This window comes from Perca flavescens, chromosome 13 (assembly GCF_004354835.1).
Source record: "Perca flavescens isolate YP-PL-M2 chromosome 13, PFLA_1.0, whole genome shotgun sequence".
NCBI classification, from domain to species: domain Eukaryota; kingdom Metazoa; phylum Chordata; class Actinopteri; order Perciformes; family Percidae; genus Perca; species Perca flavescens.
Genome location: NC_041343.1, coordinates 19,613,379 through 19,633,048, shown reverse-complemented (window position 1 = coordinate 19,633,048; position 19,670 = coordinate 19,613,379). Strand labels below are relative to the sequence as shown.

General features: G+C 41.2%; 1 protein-coding gene across 4 annotated transcripts in view; it reads right to left on the bottom strand.

Moving 5' to 3' along the window:
- The window catches only part of crebrf (creb3 regulatory factor), a 34,623-nt gene that overhangs the window by 6,333 nt on the left and 8,620 nt on the right, over positions 1-19,670 (bottom strand). For 2 of the 4 annotated variants that reach the window (XM_028595441.1, XM_028595442.1), the window contains exons 2-10: positions 18,757-18,990; positions 18,183-18,308; positions 8,838-8,885; positions 6,484-6,659; positions 3,485-4,641; positions 3,126-3,323; positions 2,019-2,208; positions 1,689-1,762; positions 361-480 (exon numbers count right to left, since the gene is read on the bottom strand). In XM_028595441.1, coding sequence (XP_028451242.1) covers positions 361-480; positions 1,689-1,762; positions 2,019-2,208; positions 3,126-3,323; positions 3,485-4,641; positions 6,484-6,659; positions 8,838-8,885; positions 18,183-18,308; positions 18,757-18,765 — 2,098 coding nt within the window. In that variant the 5' untranslated portion in view covers positions 18,766-18,990. The remainder of the gene's footprint in view (positions 1-360; positions 481-1,688; positions 1,763-2,018; positions 2,209-3,125; positions 3,324-3,484; positions 4,642-6,483; positions 6,660-8,837; positions 8,886-18,182; positions 18,309-18,756; positions 18,991-19,670) is intronic. The other 2 variants (XM_028595443.1, XM_028595444.1) reach the window with 2 other exon arrangements.

Below are 19,670 nucleotides of genomic sequence, written 5' to 3'. Positions count from 1 at the left end.
GAGGGTAGGAACGAAAACTGACCGGTAGATCGAGAGCTTTGCCTTCTGGCTCAGCTCTCTTTTCGTCACAACGGTGCGATAGATTGAATGCAATACCGCACCCGCTGCGCCGATTCTCCGACCAATCTCCCGCTCCATTGTCCCCTCACTCGCGAACAAAACCCCAAGGTACTTGAACTCCTTCACTTGATTGTGTTTATAATATAATAAAAAAGGGTCAATATGAATTGATTGATTTGCTGTCTAAATACTAGCTATATTATTTCTTGTCATCTGCTTTTTCAAATCATGTAGATTTTAGCCTACCAGCTTCTATTTTTTTTTACCACTGACTCAGTCGTCCCCCTCTTTAATTCTCACCGAGTGTCTCCTGGATGAGATGCTCCAGAGTGTCAGCCATGTTGGTCGGACGCGGAGCAGAGTCCTCCACTCGGGCAACTATCTCCTCCTTGATGGCATTGATCACAAACAGCAGCCGATCTACAGGAGGACACATGGTGGAGCACACAAACTGACATCTAACTATAAATAGAGGATGCTGTGTGTGTGTGTGTGTGTGTGTGTGTGTGTGTGTGTGTGTGTGTGTGTGTGTGTGTGTGTGTGTGTGTGTGCGTGCGTGCGTGCGTGCGTGCGTGCGTGCGTGCATGCGTTTTTCAAATATCTTGAGAACCGAGAATCTACTTCACACTTGGCGGGTGTATTTCTTGGTACCCAATGATGCCGCATCTCAGTTTTGGTGCAGTTTGGACACGCAACACATTCAATATTAATGAACTGTGAATCTAACGGTTTTTGGCCCACATCCACAAAAGACGACACACACAGCACGCTGTTGTACGAGTCTCTGTACAGCAGTGGCAGCGGGGTTGCTACATCCGTAGCGACTAATTCATTGTGGTTCACCAGCTCTGACTATTTGCTGCTACCAATGTTACATGCTGGATATACCAACCTAACTTTTTTTCACTTTCCTGGAGTTAAAGAGGACATGCAGATAGTCTATAGAAGCATCGCAACTCTTGTGTAAGTGTGCCATACTAACTTTCACCACTAATAACTTATTACGTTAATACCTCTGTTAAAACAAGCAAATAATACACCTATTTGAACCTGATGTTAAGTATGCCTATAGCTACCTCATACAAGGCGAAAACATGGGTGATATATTACCTGTATTACCTATATTGACCAGACCTGTCTCCCATTGAAAATATGGGGAGCATTATGAAGCACAATACGACAACTGAGACCCCGAACTGTTGAGCAACTGAAGTCGTACATCAAGCAAGAATGGGAAAGAATTCCACCTACAAAGCTTCAACAATTACTGTCCTCAGTTCCCAAATGCTTATTGGGTGTTGTTATGGGGAAAGGTGATGTAACAGTGGTAAAGATGCCCCTGTCCCAGCTTTTTTGGAACATGTTGCAGGCATCAAATTCAAAATGAGTGAATATTTGCAAAAAACAATAAAGTTTATCAGTTTGAAGATTAAATATCTTGTCTTTGTAGTGTATTCAATTGAAAATAGGTTGAAAACGGATTCTGAAATCATTGTATTCGGTTTTTAATTTACGTTTAACACAACGTCCCAACTTTATTGGAATTGGGGTTTGTATATCAAGGCATGAATAAAATGGATGCAGAGGTGTATGAACTTGGTGTGAAAACTGTGTCGTAAGCAACGTACCGTACTCTGTGCTGAGTCCCCAGAGCTTCACTTTGTTTGCTTCATACTGGGCCTTCTTTTTTAAACGACAAGCTCTAAAATACACAGCAGATGAGTGAAGTTTACTAAGGCATAACAGAAAAGAGTTCTTTTTAGCAAACAGTCGGCACTGAGAAACATGACATACTGCTCCCAAATCAGCATTTTGACTACAACTATACTCCTGCAATCATGATGTAAGCAATAAAACCATTTTAAAAGACATATACTGCTGAGGTCAGCGGGATTGTACATGGTACAAGGTCTATGCCACTCTAATGCGTACATACTGTACATGCTTGCATATTTTACCTGGATGCCAGCTTGTTCTTCTCCTTGCGTGACCGTGGTCTTGCGGTTAGCGGCAGCTCACTGACAGGGGTCAAGTCGCTGATCACCTTGTTCAGTTTGCGGAGCTCTGTGCCAATCTGCAGCAGCTTGCGGGGATTGGGAGTCAGGTCTTCCACATCTGTGCGGCGAGACTTCTTCAACATATACTTTCCTTTATGACAACCAATGAAAAGAAGGCATTAGAGATGACACATCAAAATCAATGTCTGTAAGATGGCACCTATTGCAGTTGCCATTTCCACTTTTTCCAATTGGTTTCTTATTGTTTATCAAGTTAATATTATTTTTTTATATTATATGTTAAATAATCTGAATCATGAACTTTTCGCTTGCACCTCTATCAGCCAAAACTCTTTTTCCCCTCTCTTCATTTTGAATGCGAAGGCAGAGTGGGAGTTACTTTTTCACTGTTTTACTGTTCACGGAATATCTTGCTGTTGTGGTATAAAACAAGGAGTAACCAGAAGTAAACTGCCATTTTCCATTCAGTCACAGTTAGTGATACCTGTGGTGGATCTATAACAGGTTCAGTAAGAAAGAAAATGATCACTGTGTGTTGGACCCCTTAGTAATTACTGAATTGAAGCAAACTTGAAGTGATTTCAAAAACAAATGTAATACAAGTCATCCTCTACAATTGCAGAAAGAAATTCAAACAAAACGATGAAATAAATACAGACATGAATGCAAGTGAAATGTTTTGCAAGCCTGTGCCGCTATGTGAGAAATTAGACATGCTCCTTTTATTTATTTCATATTTCCAATGTGATCACCTAAACTGTAGTATCACTGCCAACATGCTGAGCACAGCTGCTGTTGTGGAAAATCCAAAACGTTACAGCCCCACTAAAAGGCGTATACGATATGTTTTATGCTGTGATTGAGGTGGTGAACTGAAATGTAAAAAATACAATAATCCAAAAGTCTTTTCTTTGAAGATAAACAAGTTTTAAAGCAAGGCTCATATTCTACAGTGCCAGCTTGTGTTACAATATATATATATATATATATATATATATATATATATATATATATATACACACAGTATGTATGTGTGTGTATGTATACCATGGAGAGGCCCGTTCTTCTGGAACAGGTTGCTAGGCAGCGTGTGTCTGTCCCACTCGGACGGTTTAAGCATGCGTTCCTGTTTCGAGGGGGTGAGCTGCTCGCTGTACTCCCAGAAGTAGCGACGCTTGCCTCTCTTCCGGCTGGAGACTCCTGCTGTCAGGCCTTTAATGTCGTCCATCAGCTCCATGTCACAACCTGGAGGAAAAAAGACAGTGGAATAGGGAGAAAATCAGAGCAACAGAAAGACAGAGACGGAACATTAAGGGAAAATAAAGACAGAAAGGTAATAATAAAGAATAAAATAAAAAAAAATTCTTAAATAATGATAAGTCAGTGACTTAATGAAAAGTTGCTACCTGGCTCAGAGAAGGCGTCACTCATGTCGTCATCCTTGTCAGCTTCATAGTCTTCATCCTCCTCCTCATCCTCATCATTCTCAGACAGCTCGTGCTCGCTGCCGAAACCCTCATCATGGTCTTCGTCATCTAGCTCAAGCCCATCGCCTTCCTCCTCCTCTGCAGCCTCTTCCTCGTCATCCTCCTCTTCCTCCTCCTCCTCATCCTCTTCCAGCTGGGAGTGGACTCTGCCGGCCAGTCTGCTGCGGGTCAGGAACAGGGAGTAGTTGTGCTCCTCCTCCTTGGTCTTCTCCGTGCCCTCCACAACCAGAACGCCGCCACCGCTGCTAGCCCCTGCCACACTATCGCCGCTGCTGACCAGCCCAGAGGTGCTGCCCTCCATGACCTGGCTCGCCTCAACCAATTGTGGCACAGTGGCAGACAAGCCTAAAGGTATCTCCCTCCTCCCTGTTCCCTCTGCCCTTTTCTCAAAGCTTGTCAAGCTGGCAGAGCCACTGGCTGCAGCAACAGGAATTACCACCAAGGTGGCGCTCGCTGAAGTGCAGGCCTTCTCGTCTTGGGGCTGGGAGAGAGGTAGAGGTGTATCTGACCTCTCAAAATCCGTCTGGGAGGGCATCTCGGGCTGAATTTTATGCACACGGACTTTAGCCTTCCGCACAAAGTCAGTGCTATGAGAAGATGGGGCTGCCATCTTGGTTCCTCGCCCCTGATGCTTAGTTTGAGCTTGGCCGTGGTCCTGTGTGAGACAGAGGAGGTTCTGGGTCTTGGCCATAGTCTCGGTGCTGGAGGGGATAGGTCTGGTAGCTTTTTGGGAGGTTTCAGGAAAGTCTGGGAGAAGGCTGTGGGAAGGACGGGAAGAGGATGTGGAGCTTGGGGAGGGCCGTGCAGTGACGGGGCCCAATCCTTGGCCAGGGACCAAGGGTCTCTTATTGTGACAGGAAAGCTGGGACGGCTGAAGCTGAGGGGCAGGCAGGGTCAGGTCAGTAGGGGGGTAGAGCGCCTCACACACAGGCAGCGAATCCTCGCTGTTGAGCTGAGCCAGCGTCGGGGTTCGACCAATCACTTCCTCGTCCTGGTAGGGACTAGAGAAGTCATCTAATCCAAGGAAATCCACCTCTTTGGTGCCCCAGATGTCACAGCTAGCCAGCCGTGTGTATCTGCCGAGCACAGAGACATGCAGTTCCATTAACAGTTAAAGCTTTCATTGTCTTGTATATAACCTTTAAAATGGAACCATTTCCTGTTTTTGGTCTAAATATGTATAAAAATGCCTGAATATTGCAAAAAAAAAAGTTTATGTCGTTGTTAAGTGAATATATCTGGACAAGACAAGATATTTGAAGATGTCACCTTGGACTCTGGAAAACTTTTTCAGCATATTTCATTGATCAATGATGGAAATAATTATTTGTTGCAGCCCTAGATGTAAACATGTCTTCTGCACTATTTAAAAGTGCACCGGTTTTGGGATAAGTGCAAAATATTTCAAGTTCAAACATTGAATCATGCATCTATGCCTAATTCATACCACCTTGAGCAGATTTCCATCAGTTTTCTTTTGTTTTTTAACCTGTAATTTTTGCTTTGGGTTCAGTTATAGAACCAAGAATCAAACAGAGAGCTCAGAGGCAGCACTACATCTGATAGCTACAGTTTTGACAAACCCAGTACCTCAAAGCACACAAAGAGAATATGACTTCTACTGACCAAGAAACACGCTCCATTAGACATTAGAGCTACCAATCCGCAGCTTGGGCCTAATCTGGACAGTCAAGTTTGTAAAACAATGACTTACCCATTAGCCAAAAAGATACAACAGTTCCCTCTGTTCCACCAAAACATGACCTTAATCAACCCTGTTAGCAGCAGATTCCCCAACCCTGCAACAGCCAGCACTATTCCACCTCAGTTTAAATCGCCTTTAGACTTTAGAAACTGTTGTTTGTCTTCAGCAGTCACTCTACATCAGAGGAGAGAGTACAGAAACTATTTTGGCAGCAAAGCATCAGGATAGCTGCAGGACAGATGGAGCATCACCTGCTATCTCAGGAGACTGCGGCTGCTTTGTTGTTTACAGGCCTCTTAAACCACTTCCTGCATTCAAGCAAAACCACTACCTGCTTCAAATCATCCTTTGTGTCAGACCAGTGATGTTGAACTCTACTGCTATAAAAACCTTTAGGCACCTGTCCTACTGCATACAATTTACAAACTGACTTCTTATCTGCTTTCCTACAGTAAAAGTCCTGAGCACACATGATGCAGGGAACTACTGAGTACAACTTTCTCTATGCCAGAACCCTAACATTTGTATCAAATGTAACTTGAGCAAAGGGAAATAGCGGTTTTGTGTATTTTCAGCTGTGCATTAAGACGAATTTGGTGCTCTAATGAGTATTTACTGCAGCAGGACAATGCAAATGGTATTGGCTCAAGGTAATCTACAGTAATATTTGCATCATAATGAAGGAAATGTCACCCTGTGCAGAAGTGCGGCTCACTAGTTTTAATACCAATAATGAAGCTCTATGGCAGAAGAGAAATGAGTTATATCAGGCTTTGGATACACAAGGCTCTTGTTGGTAGGATTAATTCATTTTTGGTTTGGGTCTTTTCGAGGAATTGTTGATAATAAGAAAAATATAGAATTTTGCCAGCAAAATCACCTAAATGTCTCTTCTACTATCTATATATACTATAGATTTTTTTTTTCCCCAGGCAAATCTTTGTCAGAGCCGGTAATTTGTTGCCCATTAAAAACATTAAGTGGACACTAAATGCAACCTCCTGTAGCATTACAATTTAAAACCATGCTAGTTATTGCACAATAGATAGGTAATGTTATGCACAATTATCGGCAATGCAAGCCACCTTCAACTTCAGAAAGTTGGCGGAGAGTTGAAATGCAGTAAGGCATTTGAAGTTTGTCTTATTTACTTGCTGCTGTTTTAACTCAAACTCAAATAATCCACAGCACACACATATAAATAATTCAGTACCTGGTGACGTCTTCCCAGTAGGAGTCCCACTTTTCAAACGCTGAACTGTTGTAGACCGTCTCACACTCGCCCAGATCCATGAGCTGATCCACACAGCCCTCCACCTCCTTGCCTCTGTCCCCGACCCCCAAGTTACTGTCCCTACAGGGGCTCTGCCGGTGGGTTATGTCTCGGTCCTGCAGCGAGGATGAAATATGAAGGTGAGTCAGGTGGTGGGTTAGAAGATGGTCTATTATTTATTGTATTTTGTTTACTTTTTGTTCTTACAGTTAATATTCTGATGATTTTGTCAACTTGCATAGACATTTAAAATCACAAAGAAAATTGATTACTGCAACCTGAAACAATTTGGTTGACTTAGATCAGTAACTAATATTATGGTATATCCTAATAAAACATATAAACAGTTAAGAGTTTTTTGACCACTATTTTTGCAACAAAAGAGGAAGCTCCTCTCATGCCAGAAATCTAATTAATCATGGTAGAAAGTAAAGAAACCTACAAGTTATAGCAGGGACAGAACATGAAACACTGTTCAAGTTTTTCCCCTATCAAAGATGAACTTTTATTTAAAAATAGTGCAAATGGACCTACCAACAAAAGATCGAGAAGACTGCAATTGTCAATGAAATAAACTGTATGGAGAAATTGACTTTTACCTTAAGAGTACAAGATGAACACTATGTAAAATACCAGAAATGACTACATATGTGCCTTTAAGATGTACATATGTTAGTGAAACACTAAATTCCATTATCAATTTAATACATTAAAGTTTCTTTAAATATTTATCAGTTACTTTTCGAAATCCACATGAACCATTCTTTACTTCGCAACAAATTGGATCCAGCGCACAGCACTTATTTAAAAAGAAAAGCTGGTTCGCCTATTACTCCCATTATTTACTTACAAGCAATGTAGCATTTAAAAAAGAAAATTTTTTAAATGGAGTCACTCCAATTAAAACCATAAACTGTTAAAAAAAATAATGGACGTAGCATCAGTGATGTCACCGAACGCCAAAGAGGGAAAGTTGCAGAATTTTAAACCTTCTGAAGTCATCCAGCAGAGTTTTACTGGCGGGTAAATAAGTTACCAGCTAACATGAGCGCTAGCTAGATAGCCTTGGTTGGCAAGCTGCTATTGAACGCTAAACAAGACATTTTTAGCCGACCAAAATGTTCCAATTAACTTTGTTGAAGTGGAAACGCACAGTGAGAGAGTCAAAGTTTAACAGCAAAAACACTGACAACACTCAAAAACAAGTTCACAGCTATTTTAATGTACACAGTGCCATGGATTCGCATTGCTAAGCCTCTATCATGATTGACAAGTCGACGTGTAGCCATGCCCTGAAGCATCCCCTGCTTTATCGTCATTTTAAACTATATGGGACCATTATTTACAAAATGAACAACATGCTGTATTGAAGAAGACCTGAAACTAGAGATTGAGACCATAAACTCATTAAAAGGTGCCCTGCCATACAAAACCGTTTTTACTTGTATTTTTTAAAATATGTTAGATCCATATGTGTTTGTGTTATGTTGTGAATGTGAAAATGAACTGCTACCTCCTTTGTCAGCTCTAGCCACTGAAAAGAAATAAGCAGAGAAATCAGGCCAATTACAAAAGCTGGTCAGTCTGACATCATATTGCCCAAGCTCATTACTATTCATTAGCTCGCCCAGTTGGGCTGGGTAAAGGATTCTGACAGCCAGGCTCTCATTGGTTACCTGTTAGTATTCAGATTCAAACAGCTTAGCTTCTTGAATATTAATGAGAACTGGCAGAAATCAAGCTGAGTCTTCCTGCAGGCTTTCTATACCACGGTAGAATGGCTTGAAACAAGGTAACCAAGGCATTTTTTTCCACAAAAAATGTTACAGAGTTCATGGTAGACCTTCAGACATTACCACAAAGTAATGAAATACGTGTGGCAGGGCACCTTTAAAATGTTCACTGAGGTAATAAATCAGTAAGAAGTAGGGTCATTTTCTCATAAACTTCTATGCACGCCGGCTTCTTTTTGAAACCAGTGAAGTTGCCCTCTGCTGTAAATTAGATAGAATGCAGGTTTAAGGCACTTCCGCACTTTTCAGACCCGGAAGCTCCATCCATTATTTTTTACAGTCTATGTATAAAACACTACATAACATCACTTCCAGGAAACTTCACAGAGAACGATGGCAAAACGGCATCACTGATCTGTTTGAACCAAATATTCTCTGTTCCAGCTCAGCTAAAAACACAAAAACTCCTAATCTGTCAGCGCGTTAGCATGTCGTTTACTACCGAGCTTGCTGTTACTGACTTGAACTAACCACAGACAGTTGCCTTGTTCATGGACTCACGGCAATGAGTTGCTGCAGTGAGTTGCTGCAGTTCATGGCGGTGCACCGCTGCAGAATGAATATAGGGAAACACAATGGATATTTGGCATTATTTTTGTCATTTAGAAAAAGATTTTTCTGGCCTGGTGGAGGTTCCTGTTGGCCAGGCGGCCGGCCATGCCTGTACAATTATAGGGGAAACACTGGGGTTGGAAAAATAACAATGAACAGTATACTATCAGAGAAAATTTGATTTTTATACATTTTCTGCATCAATGTGTTTCTATTAAATTCATGCATAAATGGGTACAGCGCTGACTGCTGGCTTAACTGTCACATTGCAGTGCAGTACAAGGAGTATCAAATTATGGGTAGTAGAACTTTCGATAAATGCTGTGGTAAGTTGCATGTTAAACGTGTAGTGATATTATCAGCCAAAATGTAATAAAGCCCACCACAAAATGTTTTATTATGCTGTATTTTGTTTAGATGTTATTAAGGCGTGAATGCCATTTATTTGAGTCACTCATTTCGGGTTCAGAGCTGAATGCTAAACCTTGCTTATTTTGCACTGCTTCTGGAGCTATTCCATTTTGACTGACTGATATTGTGTGTGTTGTGTAGGACTGTTTACACCTTTGTCCATGCTGTCAAGATACCCATCTTAATTGATAGTGGTTTCCCCATATGCAGATCCATGTACAGAACACAGTGAGACGGTCACATAGAAGACCGTCACATTGGTGCTGTGACTGTTCGATTGAGTGAGCGGATGTCTGCCTGCCATGTTGACGCATCACTAGAGAATTGGACAGCTCTCAGCATTATCCTTTGTATGTGGGAAAGGACTTTAGCTCTGCTGAAAAGTTTGTGTTTTTCTTTGGATGCGGTTTTCCTTTGTTGGTCATTGCTGTGTGTTTCACCAACCTGACTCAAGCTTCTGTTGGTAGGAGGAATAATGTATTGCAATTACCTGCTTTGTTAACTGGTAGCCCTGTTGCTAGCAGTAACGTTGAATTGGGAATGGATGGGGTTGACGTTTTGACTGATTTCTCTCCCCCCCCCCTACCAACCTTACTGATATGCATAACCCACATAGGCAACCAGTTAGAACTTCAACATCCCACATGGTACCTGACTTGTTAGGCCAAGTGGGCTCAATCACCTACATTATTGGACAGCAGATAGCCAACAATATTAGGTCTCATTTCAGCCCACCTAGTCTAAGGTCAGGCTTACACACGGACACCCTTCCAAAACTGGATCAGGCCCATTTGGTTTGCAAAGAAAAGTCAAAGACCCTCCTTCCCTCAGAGGGGATGGATCTGATTCAGTCTTGGTATGAATGATAAGGCAAATGTTTTACAAGTTGATGTTAACGCAGCTTCTTGCTCTTGTCATGACTTTGGACCACAGCAGTGTAGATTTGCAGACCAGGTTTATCTAAAGAAAAGTATTGACATGCTGGAGAACGTTTTGATGCGCAATTCATGCGTACGGCAGCCTAACTCAGGTAAACACAATGCCAAACTCCCAAGAATTGATGGCTTAGATCTGCCCTAGTCCCCTGCCGTGTGCATCGTCTACGTTTTCAGTGTCAGCCACCCGGCTATTCCCAACGTAATTGTCCGGTGTCGTGGACTACCCTACTACCATCTAGACAGGGAAACTAACAGGTTTGCGAGAGGGGGAGGGCAGTGCAGATCTGAATAGTCTGCCTCCTATTTGCGATAAAGGGGGCTATAAGTCCATATATGAGCTACATAAAAGCTCCTTCTGATAAGACTGTTATTTTCCAATGCCCACAGCAGGTAACAATGTCTGAGACTTTATTCTATACCAGTGTTTGTTTAAAATGGCCCGACGCTAAAGGCACCAATTGGCAGTGGCTCTATGGTATGCACCCTAAGGAAGCAGCTCAAGCTAACCTGTAGAAAGCGTGTAACATGATAAAAGTATTCAGCAGATGATATTGTTGTTGTTGGATGAGGAGGTCACCAAGTTACTCCCAAGGAGTTATATGTAGTCTGTTTTAGAGGATGGATACCTGAACCGAGCCCGTCGGGACCCGCCGGGCCGGGTTCGGACATGTATTTAGAAATTATGTTCGGGTTTGGGTTGGGCTCGGTCACATCAGCGCGATAAGGCATTGAACATTTTAAATGAAACAGCTTATTAATGTGCGCTTGTTGCCCCGTGTGCGCTGATGCACTCATCTGTTGACATTTTCGAATGCCTTACAGTTGCTTAATAAAAGCGGGCTTTTCACACAAACAAACGTTCATGTGTCATTAGTATGAGAAAAAAAAAATTGATTTTAACTGTGTCGGGCTCGGGTCGGACTCAGACATAAATATCTGAATGCCTGTCGGGCTGGGGCTGGGCTCGGACAGAAAAATGGGGCCCGATCCGCACTCTAGTCTGTTTATGGATGTAAAATGATAATCCCTCTCTTGGTTGTGACAGGCCAGACAGAATAACTGACTCTTGGCAGCAACATTATCAAAGCTCTGTTGGCCTTACTGAAGAGCACCATCAGCTACTGGAATTTGATGACCATGCCAGGCGGAGATGGAATGGATGAACCTTTTCAGTGTTTGTACTTGCTTTCTAAGAGAGATGCTAAAGTGTGCCAGAAAAAGTGGGTACAGTTAAGCTTAGTAGTGTAGTGCAACACCGCAGCCACAGAGCAAATACCTAGTTTGGGGTAAACTCCCTAGTAAGGCTATAGTGCCTGTGTGTAGTACTGTAGTCATAGATCTCACTCCACTAATCTCCCTGTGACACTGAGAAGGAATGCAAAAATCGGTGATGGGTCTCCGTGCATTGCAGTAGAGGACTTCCCAGAGGTTCAAAGTATTCAGGGTAATGTCCAGTGTAGTGCCAAGTCATTTCAGATTCCTGAGCCGTCTCTCAAGTTGGAAGAGGAGTTGGTCGACATTCTGAGGGACCAGGGATTGAAGGATTTACACCTAAGTGCATGTGAAGTGTCTCTCGAGTGGAAGAATAAACTTCTTAACATCATCACAGCACATGAGTCTTTATTCTTGTTGAACAAGATGGAGTGTTTCCTGGCCAAATATTTTGTTCACAGTTCAGTCTGATTGATGACAAACCATTTTGTGTCGTCACTATAAGAATCTGCGGACAGCCCTGAGTGACATGGAGGAGAGTGGCATTATTAGAAAGTCTAACAGTGAGTGTCATCCCCTTTAGTACTGTTGTGGAAGAAGAATGGCGACCCCAGTACCTGTAATGATTTCAGATGGCTCAATGCCAAAACAGTAAAAGACTCCTATCCTCACAGGCATCAGTCAGACTATATGGGGAAATATGAAGTGGGAAGAATGATTGTGTCATAACCCATTCAGAGTTTGTGTCCCACCTTAAAAGAGACCTGAGTGAGGCAGCACTGGTTGCTCAGAGGCACAGTTCAGCTAACCGGCCTGCCATGCCAAGCTCTTTGACCGCAAGGTAAAAGGCTCACTGTTGGCTGTTTGTGACAGTGTCTTGTTGTCAAACAGAGGTGAAAGAGGAAAAAGGAAAGTTGCAAACAAATGGGAGTTAACTCCTTATGAAGTGTTGTCAGTCAATCAGCAAACAATGTCTACCGCATGAAGGACACGGTAACTGACCAAGGAAAAACAGTCCACAGGAACCTACTCCTTCCTGTCAGTTTTCTGCTGAGAGACGATGATGTTGACCTGTTGTCTGATTTGGTTGGTGTTGGAAGTAACAATGGTGCTGATCTGCCTCATGACCTACTTGACAGTGATGAAAAAACATTACAGTGGATTTTGCATTCTGGAAAGAATACTGGACCTGGTGAAGTTGTTGTTGCCTTACCCAGTTCATCCGACGCAGTAGAGAAAACTCCTCTTCTGGATGACATTCCCAATGGCAATGACAGTTCATTCAACGCAGTAAAGAAGCCCACAGTCAATCTATACAGCTCCCCACAGACTCACCAGATGATACACACGCATATTCTCAGTAGTGCAGTCACATAATCAGCTGAGCCTGTAATTTGCACTCACCCAAAACAAGTACTCCCAGACATGTTTATGACTTGGACTGGTAGGACCGGTAAATCTCCAAAAAGGTGAATCTTTGAATGACCAAGTTGTAGAGGATTCAAGGTCTTCAGTGGGTTCTTTTGTTACTTTTCTGAGAAATTGCAGTGTAGCCTGAGTCTTTAATGTACACTTGAGGTATCCCTTTTATGAGTGTAGACAGATACTCCATTTTCCTCTGGAGTTATTGAGCTGTGTCTATTAAGAAAGTTGTAAACATCATCTCTTACAGTACGTCTCTGTTAAGGTTTAGGTTTTGGTACCAGCCTATCCTTGCATTATGCAGAAGTGCTCAATGGAATCCACTGAGGACACTCATTTTTTCTTTTAATTTCTCCTTTTTTGAATGTGCTTCCCTGATTTCCCAGCATATTATGGTGGTGTATGTAACAGGTGTAAATAAGTTGTTGTTAAATGTATGCATAAATGGAGACAGCGCCAGCTGCTTGAATTACTGTCACATTGCAGCGCAGTATTAGGAATTACGAATGGATAACCCAGAGTAGAACTTTTGATAAATGCTGTGGTAAGTCACATGTTGAATGGTGTAGATAAACAAAATGTTTTATTATGCTGTATTTTTGTAATGCTATTATTAAGAAACTAATACTGCTAGTTTTTTTAAATTATTTTTATGATTGTGGAAAATGTATACTGTAGAAACAACAATCCTGTGATGAAGACATGCTGTATGTATGTGTACTGGGTTACTGTATTTTGATTCCTAAGACTTATACAGGAGAATTGTTTGGCTTATAAGCTGAGCGCTTTAATTTTATTTTACCTCTTACTGTAAGATTGTCAAAAATTTATTTTTGGAAATCAAATAATTTATTTTAAGACCTGTGCAGAGATGCTTTTGTTACAAACATTCCACTATATGGTAAAAACTTCGAAAATCTGATTAATTGGAAACTGGCCTGCTGCAGGGAGTCCCGTAAGAACAGAACCAGAGATGTCTGACTTTATGATCCAGAAATGTTTATTGAGACACCAGATGAATAACTTGTTGAATATGAAATTGTATGTGGTTCTGAAAAATAAACAAATAAAGAATGTACATTAATAGGCATCTGACTCTTCATGTTACCACTAACATAATTTACTGAAACTGTATGTGGTAGCCACCAGCATATAACAATATACTAAGGAATTACAATAAATTCCATGTAATCAAGGCTGGCGTAGAATTAGTATTGATGACATGTAACATAATGCACATTAACACAAACTGAGAATTACAACTATCAACAATCTGCACCTTAAATAGCTAATCATGTGGTTCCAACAGCACTAGTCTGTCTTTACTGCACTTGCACATTCTTACTAGCGATAACACAACCCAAATATGAACATTTATGCACAAATTATGATAAACTATCCGCATATTGATCAGCAATGTAATAAAAAAAAACACAGTACAGCAATATTATCAAAGTGATCAAAGTCTAAAACTTTCTACACACCGTAGCATAATAATCAATAAACGTAGTCTTAGCGTTTCCACAGATAACAAGGCAATAGGACCCATAACAGTGTAGCAAAGCTAAAGAATAGTTTTGACTTACGTTATGGGCTATACACACACACACTCACTTCTCACCTCAAGAAGTCCGAAAACGGGGAATTAGCTGTCTGTAGATGTAGCTTGAGGCCTGAGGCTAAATCTTCACTACTCCATTTTGGTGTAAAATCGCATATCTTTTGCTACATGTATGCCTCGCGTCCACACTACTCAGGAGTTTATGGCGAGTGACTAAAATGGAGAAATTTTACACTGCTGCCCCTGTTTTGCTTTGAAAATTCCGGGGTTGCTTTGTGGTCTAAATGGAGACCTTTGAAAACGACGACTCTGGCGCAAACGTTCGCCATATGATTGGGTCTTACTAGTCATAACGTCTCGTTCTCTGATCCGTAACGCCCCTACACATGACTATTTTCCAAAGAAACAAAAACAAGCTACAACATCCTGGACTGACTACTGGTAGTTATTTTAACCTGGATAAGGAATTCCAGGCAATGCTGACCTTGTTGTCAAAGTTAGCAGCTGTTGTTCAGTTAAATTCTGCATTTTATAACGCATCTTCTGCCTACCTGCACAAGTGATGGGCAAGAGGCCCCAATGCCCTAAACTTTGACACCGATTGGTCAGGCATCTCAAGAGAGAGAGCAAATGTGATGGCCTTTTCTACAATACGATCAGTTTAAAAGGACATTCAATAAACTTTTGATAGATGCTGTTGGGCTCTTTATGTCTCTGTCAACACATACATCATAATTGATACTGGTTTCCCTGTATGCAGATCCACATACACAACACAGTGAGATTGTCACTGTTTTGGTGGATGGGAAGGTTCTGTATAATTTGACTGGTCCATAAAAGATTGTGGCCACCAGGGGCCATTGGTTAGAATGCACTCTTGACAAGATGTTCCTTTCGGTTATTTATTGAAATAGAAAACGAGGGTGTGTGGTTCTGGAACAGAGATAAATGCAAATAATTAGTACAATCTATATATGCATATTTCAACAGGTTGTTACATGACTTACAGATATACAGTGCAACAAAATACTAGATATTTCCATTAGACATGACTTAAAGCTATAGTGCGTAGTTTCTCTCTCCCCCATGAGGAATTCCAAGTAATGACAACAAAACTGTCGGCTCATCCACATGATACAAGCCTTCCGTGATCGCGCACCACCCCCACCCGTCCTCCATGAGGACACAGAGGATTAAAAAACATGATGACTGTTCAGAAGAGGTAATTATCTTAACTTGATTTTTGGTGCGCGAAAGTCGCCGGACGACACCAGTTTCTGAACATAGCCATGCTGAGAAACACAGAGAGAGTTGCGTGGAACTGATAGTCTTAATTAGCTTTGTATCAACTCATTTGGCAATGAGTTGAATGTAACGGACGTTCATTAATATAAAAAAGTTATGCACTATGCTTTAAATGTAGCATTATAATAGGTGCTTAATACAAAGCAAATACAACAACCTGAAATAATATACATGTTTCTCAAAATCTCTGTTTAAACGATGTGCAAATAAGTAAAATGCTACAATAAGGTGTCACGCTAAATCAGCTGAACATCTACAGTATTTATAAGCTACAGAATTCCTAATTTTTAATTGATTAAGGCTAATGACATACATTAGATAACACCAGATGTTGTACCCTATGCATCCATATAAATATTAGCAATTTAACAGCACAGAAATAAACGCTGTGCAAACATTGTGCAATAAAAAAAACGAACTAATAATAGTCAAAATTGAGGTACTTGAGGCTTGTAACGTAACACCTCCATTAATATGCAGCATTATACACTGATAGAATGATTAAACATACAGGAAGTACTAGGCTCTGCCATTATACGACAACCACAAACGAGCAGCAATATACCGGATGAGACTACAGTGCAAACAAACACAATGTAAACATTATTATGAAGTAAAACAACAAATATTACTTACTGGTTGTTTGCATGCACACACTGGAAAAGAAACTCGGAAAGGGCCGCAGCAAAGCTATTTAAAATATTATCTATTTAGAAACTGTGCAGTCTTTTTGCACCAGCACTCTATTCCAAAACTATCACAAACTGAATTTCGGTCGTCTTCTTCTGCTTCTTGGACAGCCAATTTGACCTGTCTGCAGAGATCGTCCTTTGTCACAGTCACATAGAAGATGTCACACTGGCAGCCGAGCTGACCGCATGCAGACGTTTATTTACAGTTTTTCAATGGATTTTAAATTCATACAATTTGTACTACTAGAATTACTATATGACACTGTAAAAGATGAGGGAATCTGGGAAGTACTTTTGTCAAACAAACGACTGCTATAAGTGACAGAAGAGATAGGCCTTCTGTAAAGATATCACTCTACTACCATACGAGGGAAGTAGTCCTTTATTTTATTTTTGGTTAGAAAATAAACAAACAAAACATCACTGTGCCACTTATTGTGCTTTGAATAAAAAATCCCTCTGGTGTTTGTTGGGAGCTTGTGTGCTGTGTAACATGTAACCTGTAGTCTATATCCACGACTTTCCACTTCCGTGATTGCTCCGTTGCCGCCGGGAATTCCGCCGGTAAATCCGTTACCTTCCGCTTTCTTTGTGTTGGAATTTTAAACTCCGGTCGATTTATACTATGGTTAACTGCTCCTCAGATCTCTGTAGGGTAACTTGAGACAGTTTTCTTTCGGTTTTCTGTTGCACGACTAAAACAACTTTTGAACGTACACATGTTCCACCAAAACAAGTTCCTTCCTGAGGCTATTTTGCAGCGGCACCGCGGCTGTCAGGTGCTTAGCGCCAATTGTGAGACAATTAGACAATTGTGATTGGTTTAAAGAAATGCCAATAAACCAGAGCACGTTTGCCTCCCATCCCAGAATGCTGTGTGGACTAGCCAGACCATCCACTGCAGCACTATGGAGGAAGGTCTGGCAAAGCGAGACTATTTGTAACCTTATATTTCTTTTTGATACGTTAGGGGATACTTGTGCCGAGCCGTGAGCAACTGTGACGACTCAAGCCGCACTGACATGAATGTTTTTCAACTGCAATGCATGTCAATTTAAAAAAATCTGTTTGCCTTGATGGAGGTGTGCTGAATCACGCAAACCACATTTAAAGTACGCAGCTCTTCTGCTTACATGTCAGTGTTGCAGTTTTCAGCTTGTACTACTCCACCCTGCAATATTTAAAACTGGTCTGCAGACCAAATAGCTCAGAATATGTGCTTATCTTGTTGTGTAGACCTTTTTTGTTTTTATTGAAAAATAACTAAGCAAACGAAGGTCCACTAACTCTGTGATATACCAACTGCTTTTGCTATAGGTGCTTCACATTATCAAATTGTTAGAAATGACAAGGCAAATGCATATAGATTTCTGTCAAATAAAGTAACACAGACTCATTACCTTTACTGTACACCGATCATGTTTACCGTCGCCCGTAGTCCACCACCCTCCCCCACCCCCTCCTCCTTAAAGGCCCATTCTGAGTCAGGAAAAACCCTGTATGTTTGGCAAACTCCCCTGTCTCTCACATTTCTGCATCTTCAAAATTGGTGTCTTTCTATTTGCCACAACTAGCAAGGCAAGATCTGTTCATTTATTTTTTAGCTCTGCAACACAAACAAAAGTGTGTGTGTGTGTGTGTGTGTGTGTGTGTGTGTGTGTGTGTGTGTGTGTGTGTGTGTGTGTGTGTGTGTGTGTGTGTGTGTGTGTGTGTGTGTGTGTGTGTGTGTGTGTGTGTGTGCGCGCCCACTCACCAGTTCGTACATGAAATCTGGGTCAGAGCTGGTGGCGAGCAGCTCAGTGCTGGTGAGGGCCTGGTCAGCAAATGAGTAGTTTTGAAAGGCGTCAGCAAAGGGAGGCTCCATCCCACTGACGCTGGGCTGCAACAAAACAGAAATAAATAAACACTGAAGTAAACAAACAATAATAATCTATTATTCCTTCCTATCACACACACACACACACACACACACACACACACAAAGGTATTTAGTCAGCCACCAATTGTGCAAGTTCTCCCACTTAAAAAGATGAGACAGGCCTGTAATTTTCATCATAGGTACACTTCAACTAAGAGAGACAAAATGAGAAAAAAAAAAAAAAAAAAATCACATTGTAGGATTTTTAATGAATTTATTTGTTTGCAAATTATGGTGGAAAATAAAATTAAGTGGGAGAACTTTTGGTGGCTGACTAAATACTTTTTTGCCCCACTGTATGTGGGGTATGTATGTATGTATGTATGTATGTACATACATACATACATACATACATACATACATACAAACATACATACATACAAACATTTTACTCTACTGTCCCTCTTACCTGAGGCATTGTCAGGTAAAGCTTAGAGCTTCAACAGGGGGGACCTTAGGACCTCCTGTCTAGTCCCAGTGGTCTGAGGTTGTCCAATCACCACAGTAAATTACTGCTAAAGCAGACAATCTGGTGGACGCACGCAGCCTACAAGGCTGGGAAGAGGGAGGGGAGAGTATCAGTACGTGGCTCAACCTGGTCGGGTCTGTTGTGGTCTGATGTGGTTCTCTGTATGCTTCAGGTCTGTGGTAGAAACAGAGAGGGTCCACAGAGCAGAAGTATAAGAATCAAAAGAGGCAGAAACAACAAAATGATTTAACCACAGTTGCTGAGTTAGTTTGTTTCTTTCCCACAAAACTGCAAGAGGCAAACAGACTTTAAATGAATTCATCCATGTATCGATTATTTATCCCACCCTAATTTACAAAGTTATTCATATGGAGTGGTGTTGTGTCTCTCTGAAATGTGCTGTGAGAGCTACTGAGAACTGAAAGTAAATGGCAGCAACAACACAGCACACAGCAAACCGTTTGTTTCCTTTGTGGTTTGCAGCTATTGAAGAACACATCTAGTCTGCCTTGTATAAAGTTGATATGATTGTGAAGAATATAATAAGCCATTTTTAATTGTGTTGCAGGTCTTATTCAATTGTTGTTTTTCTGCCCTTTAGAGCTGTCCCATCTTCTATTTTCACTACCATGATGTGAATATATGTGTATCTGTATTGACTTGTACTGTATGTGCTTTTGTTTCTCTTGTTAAAGCACTTTGTAAACTATTGTTTTTAAAAAAGGTGCTATACAAATCAAGTTACTCTTATTATTATAGTGTGGTCAGATTAGAATTGACCAGATGGGGTGGGAGTGTGGGGCATGGAGGGGTATGTTCTGGTTAAAAAGGGGAAAAATATGCATATCCCACTG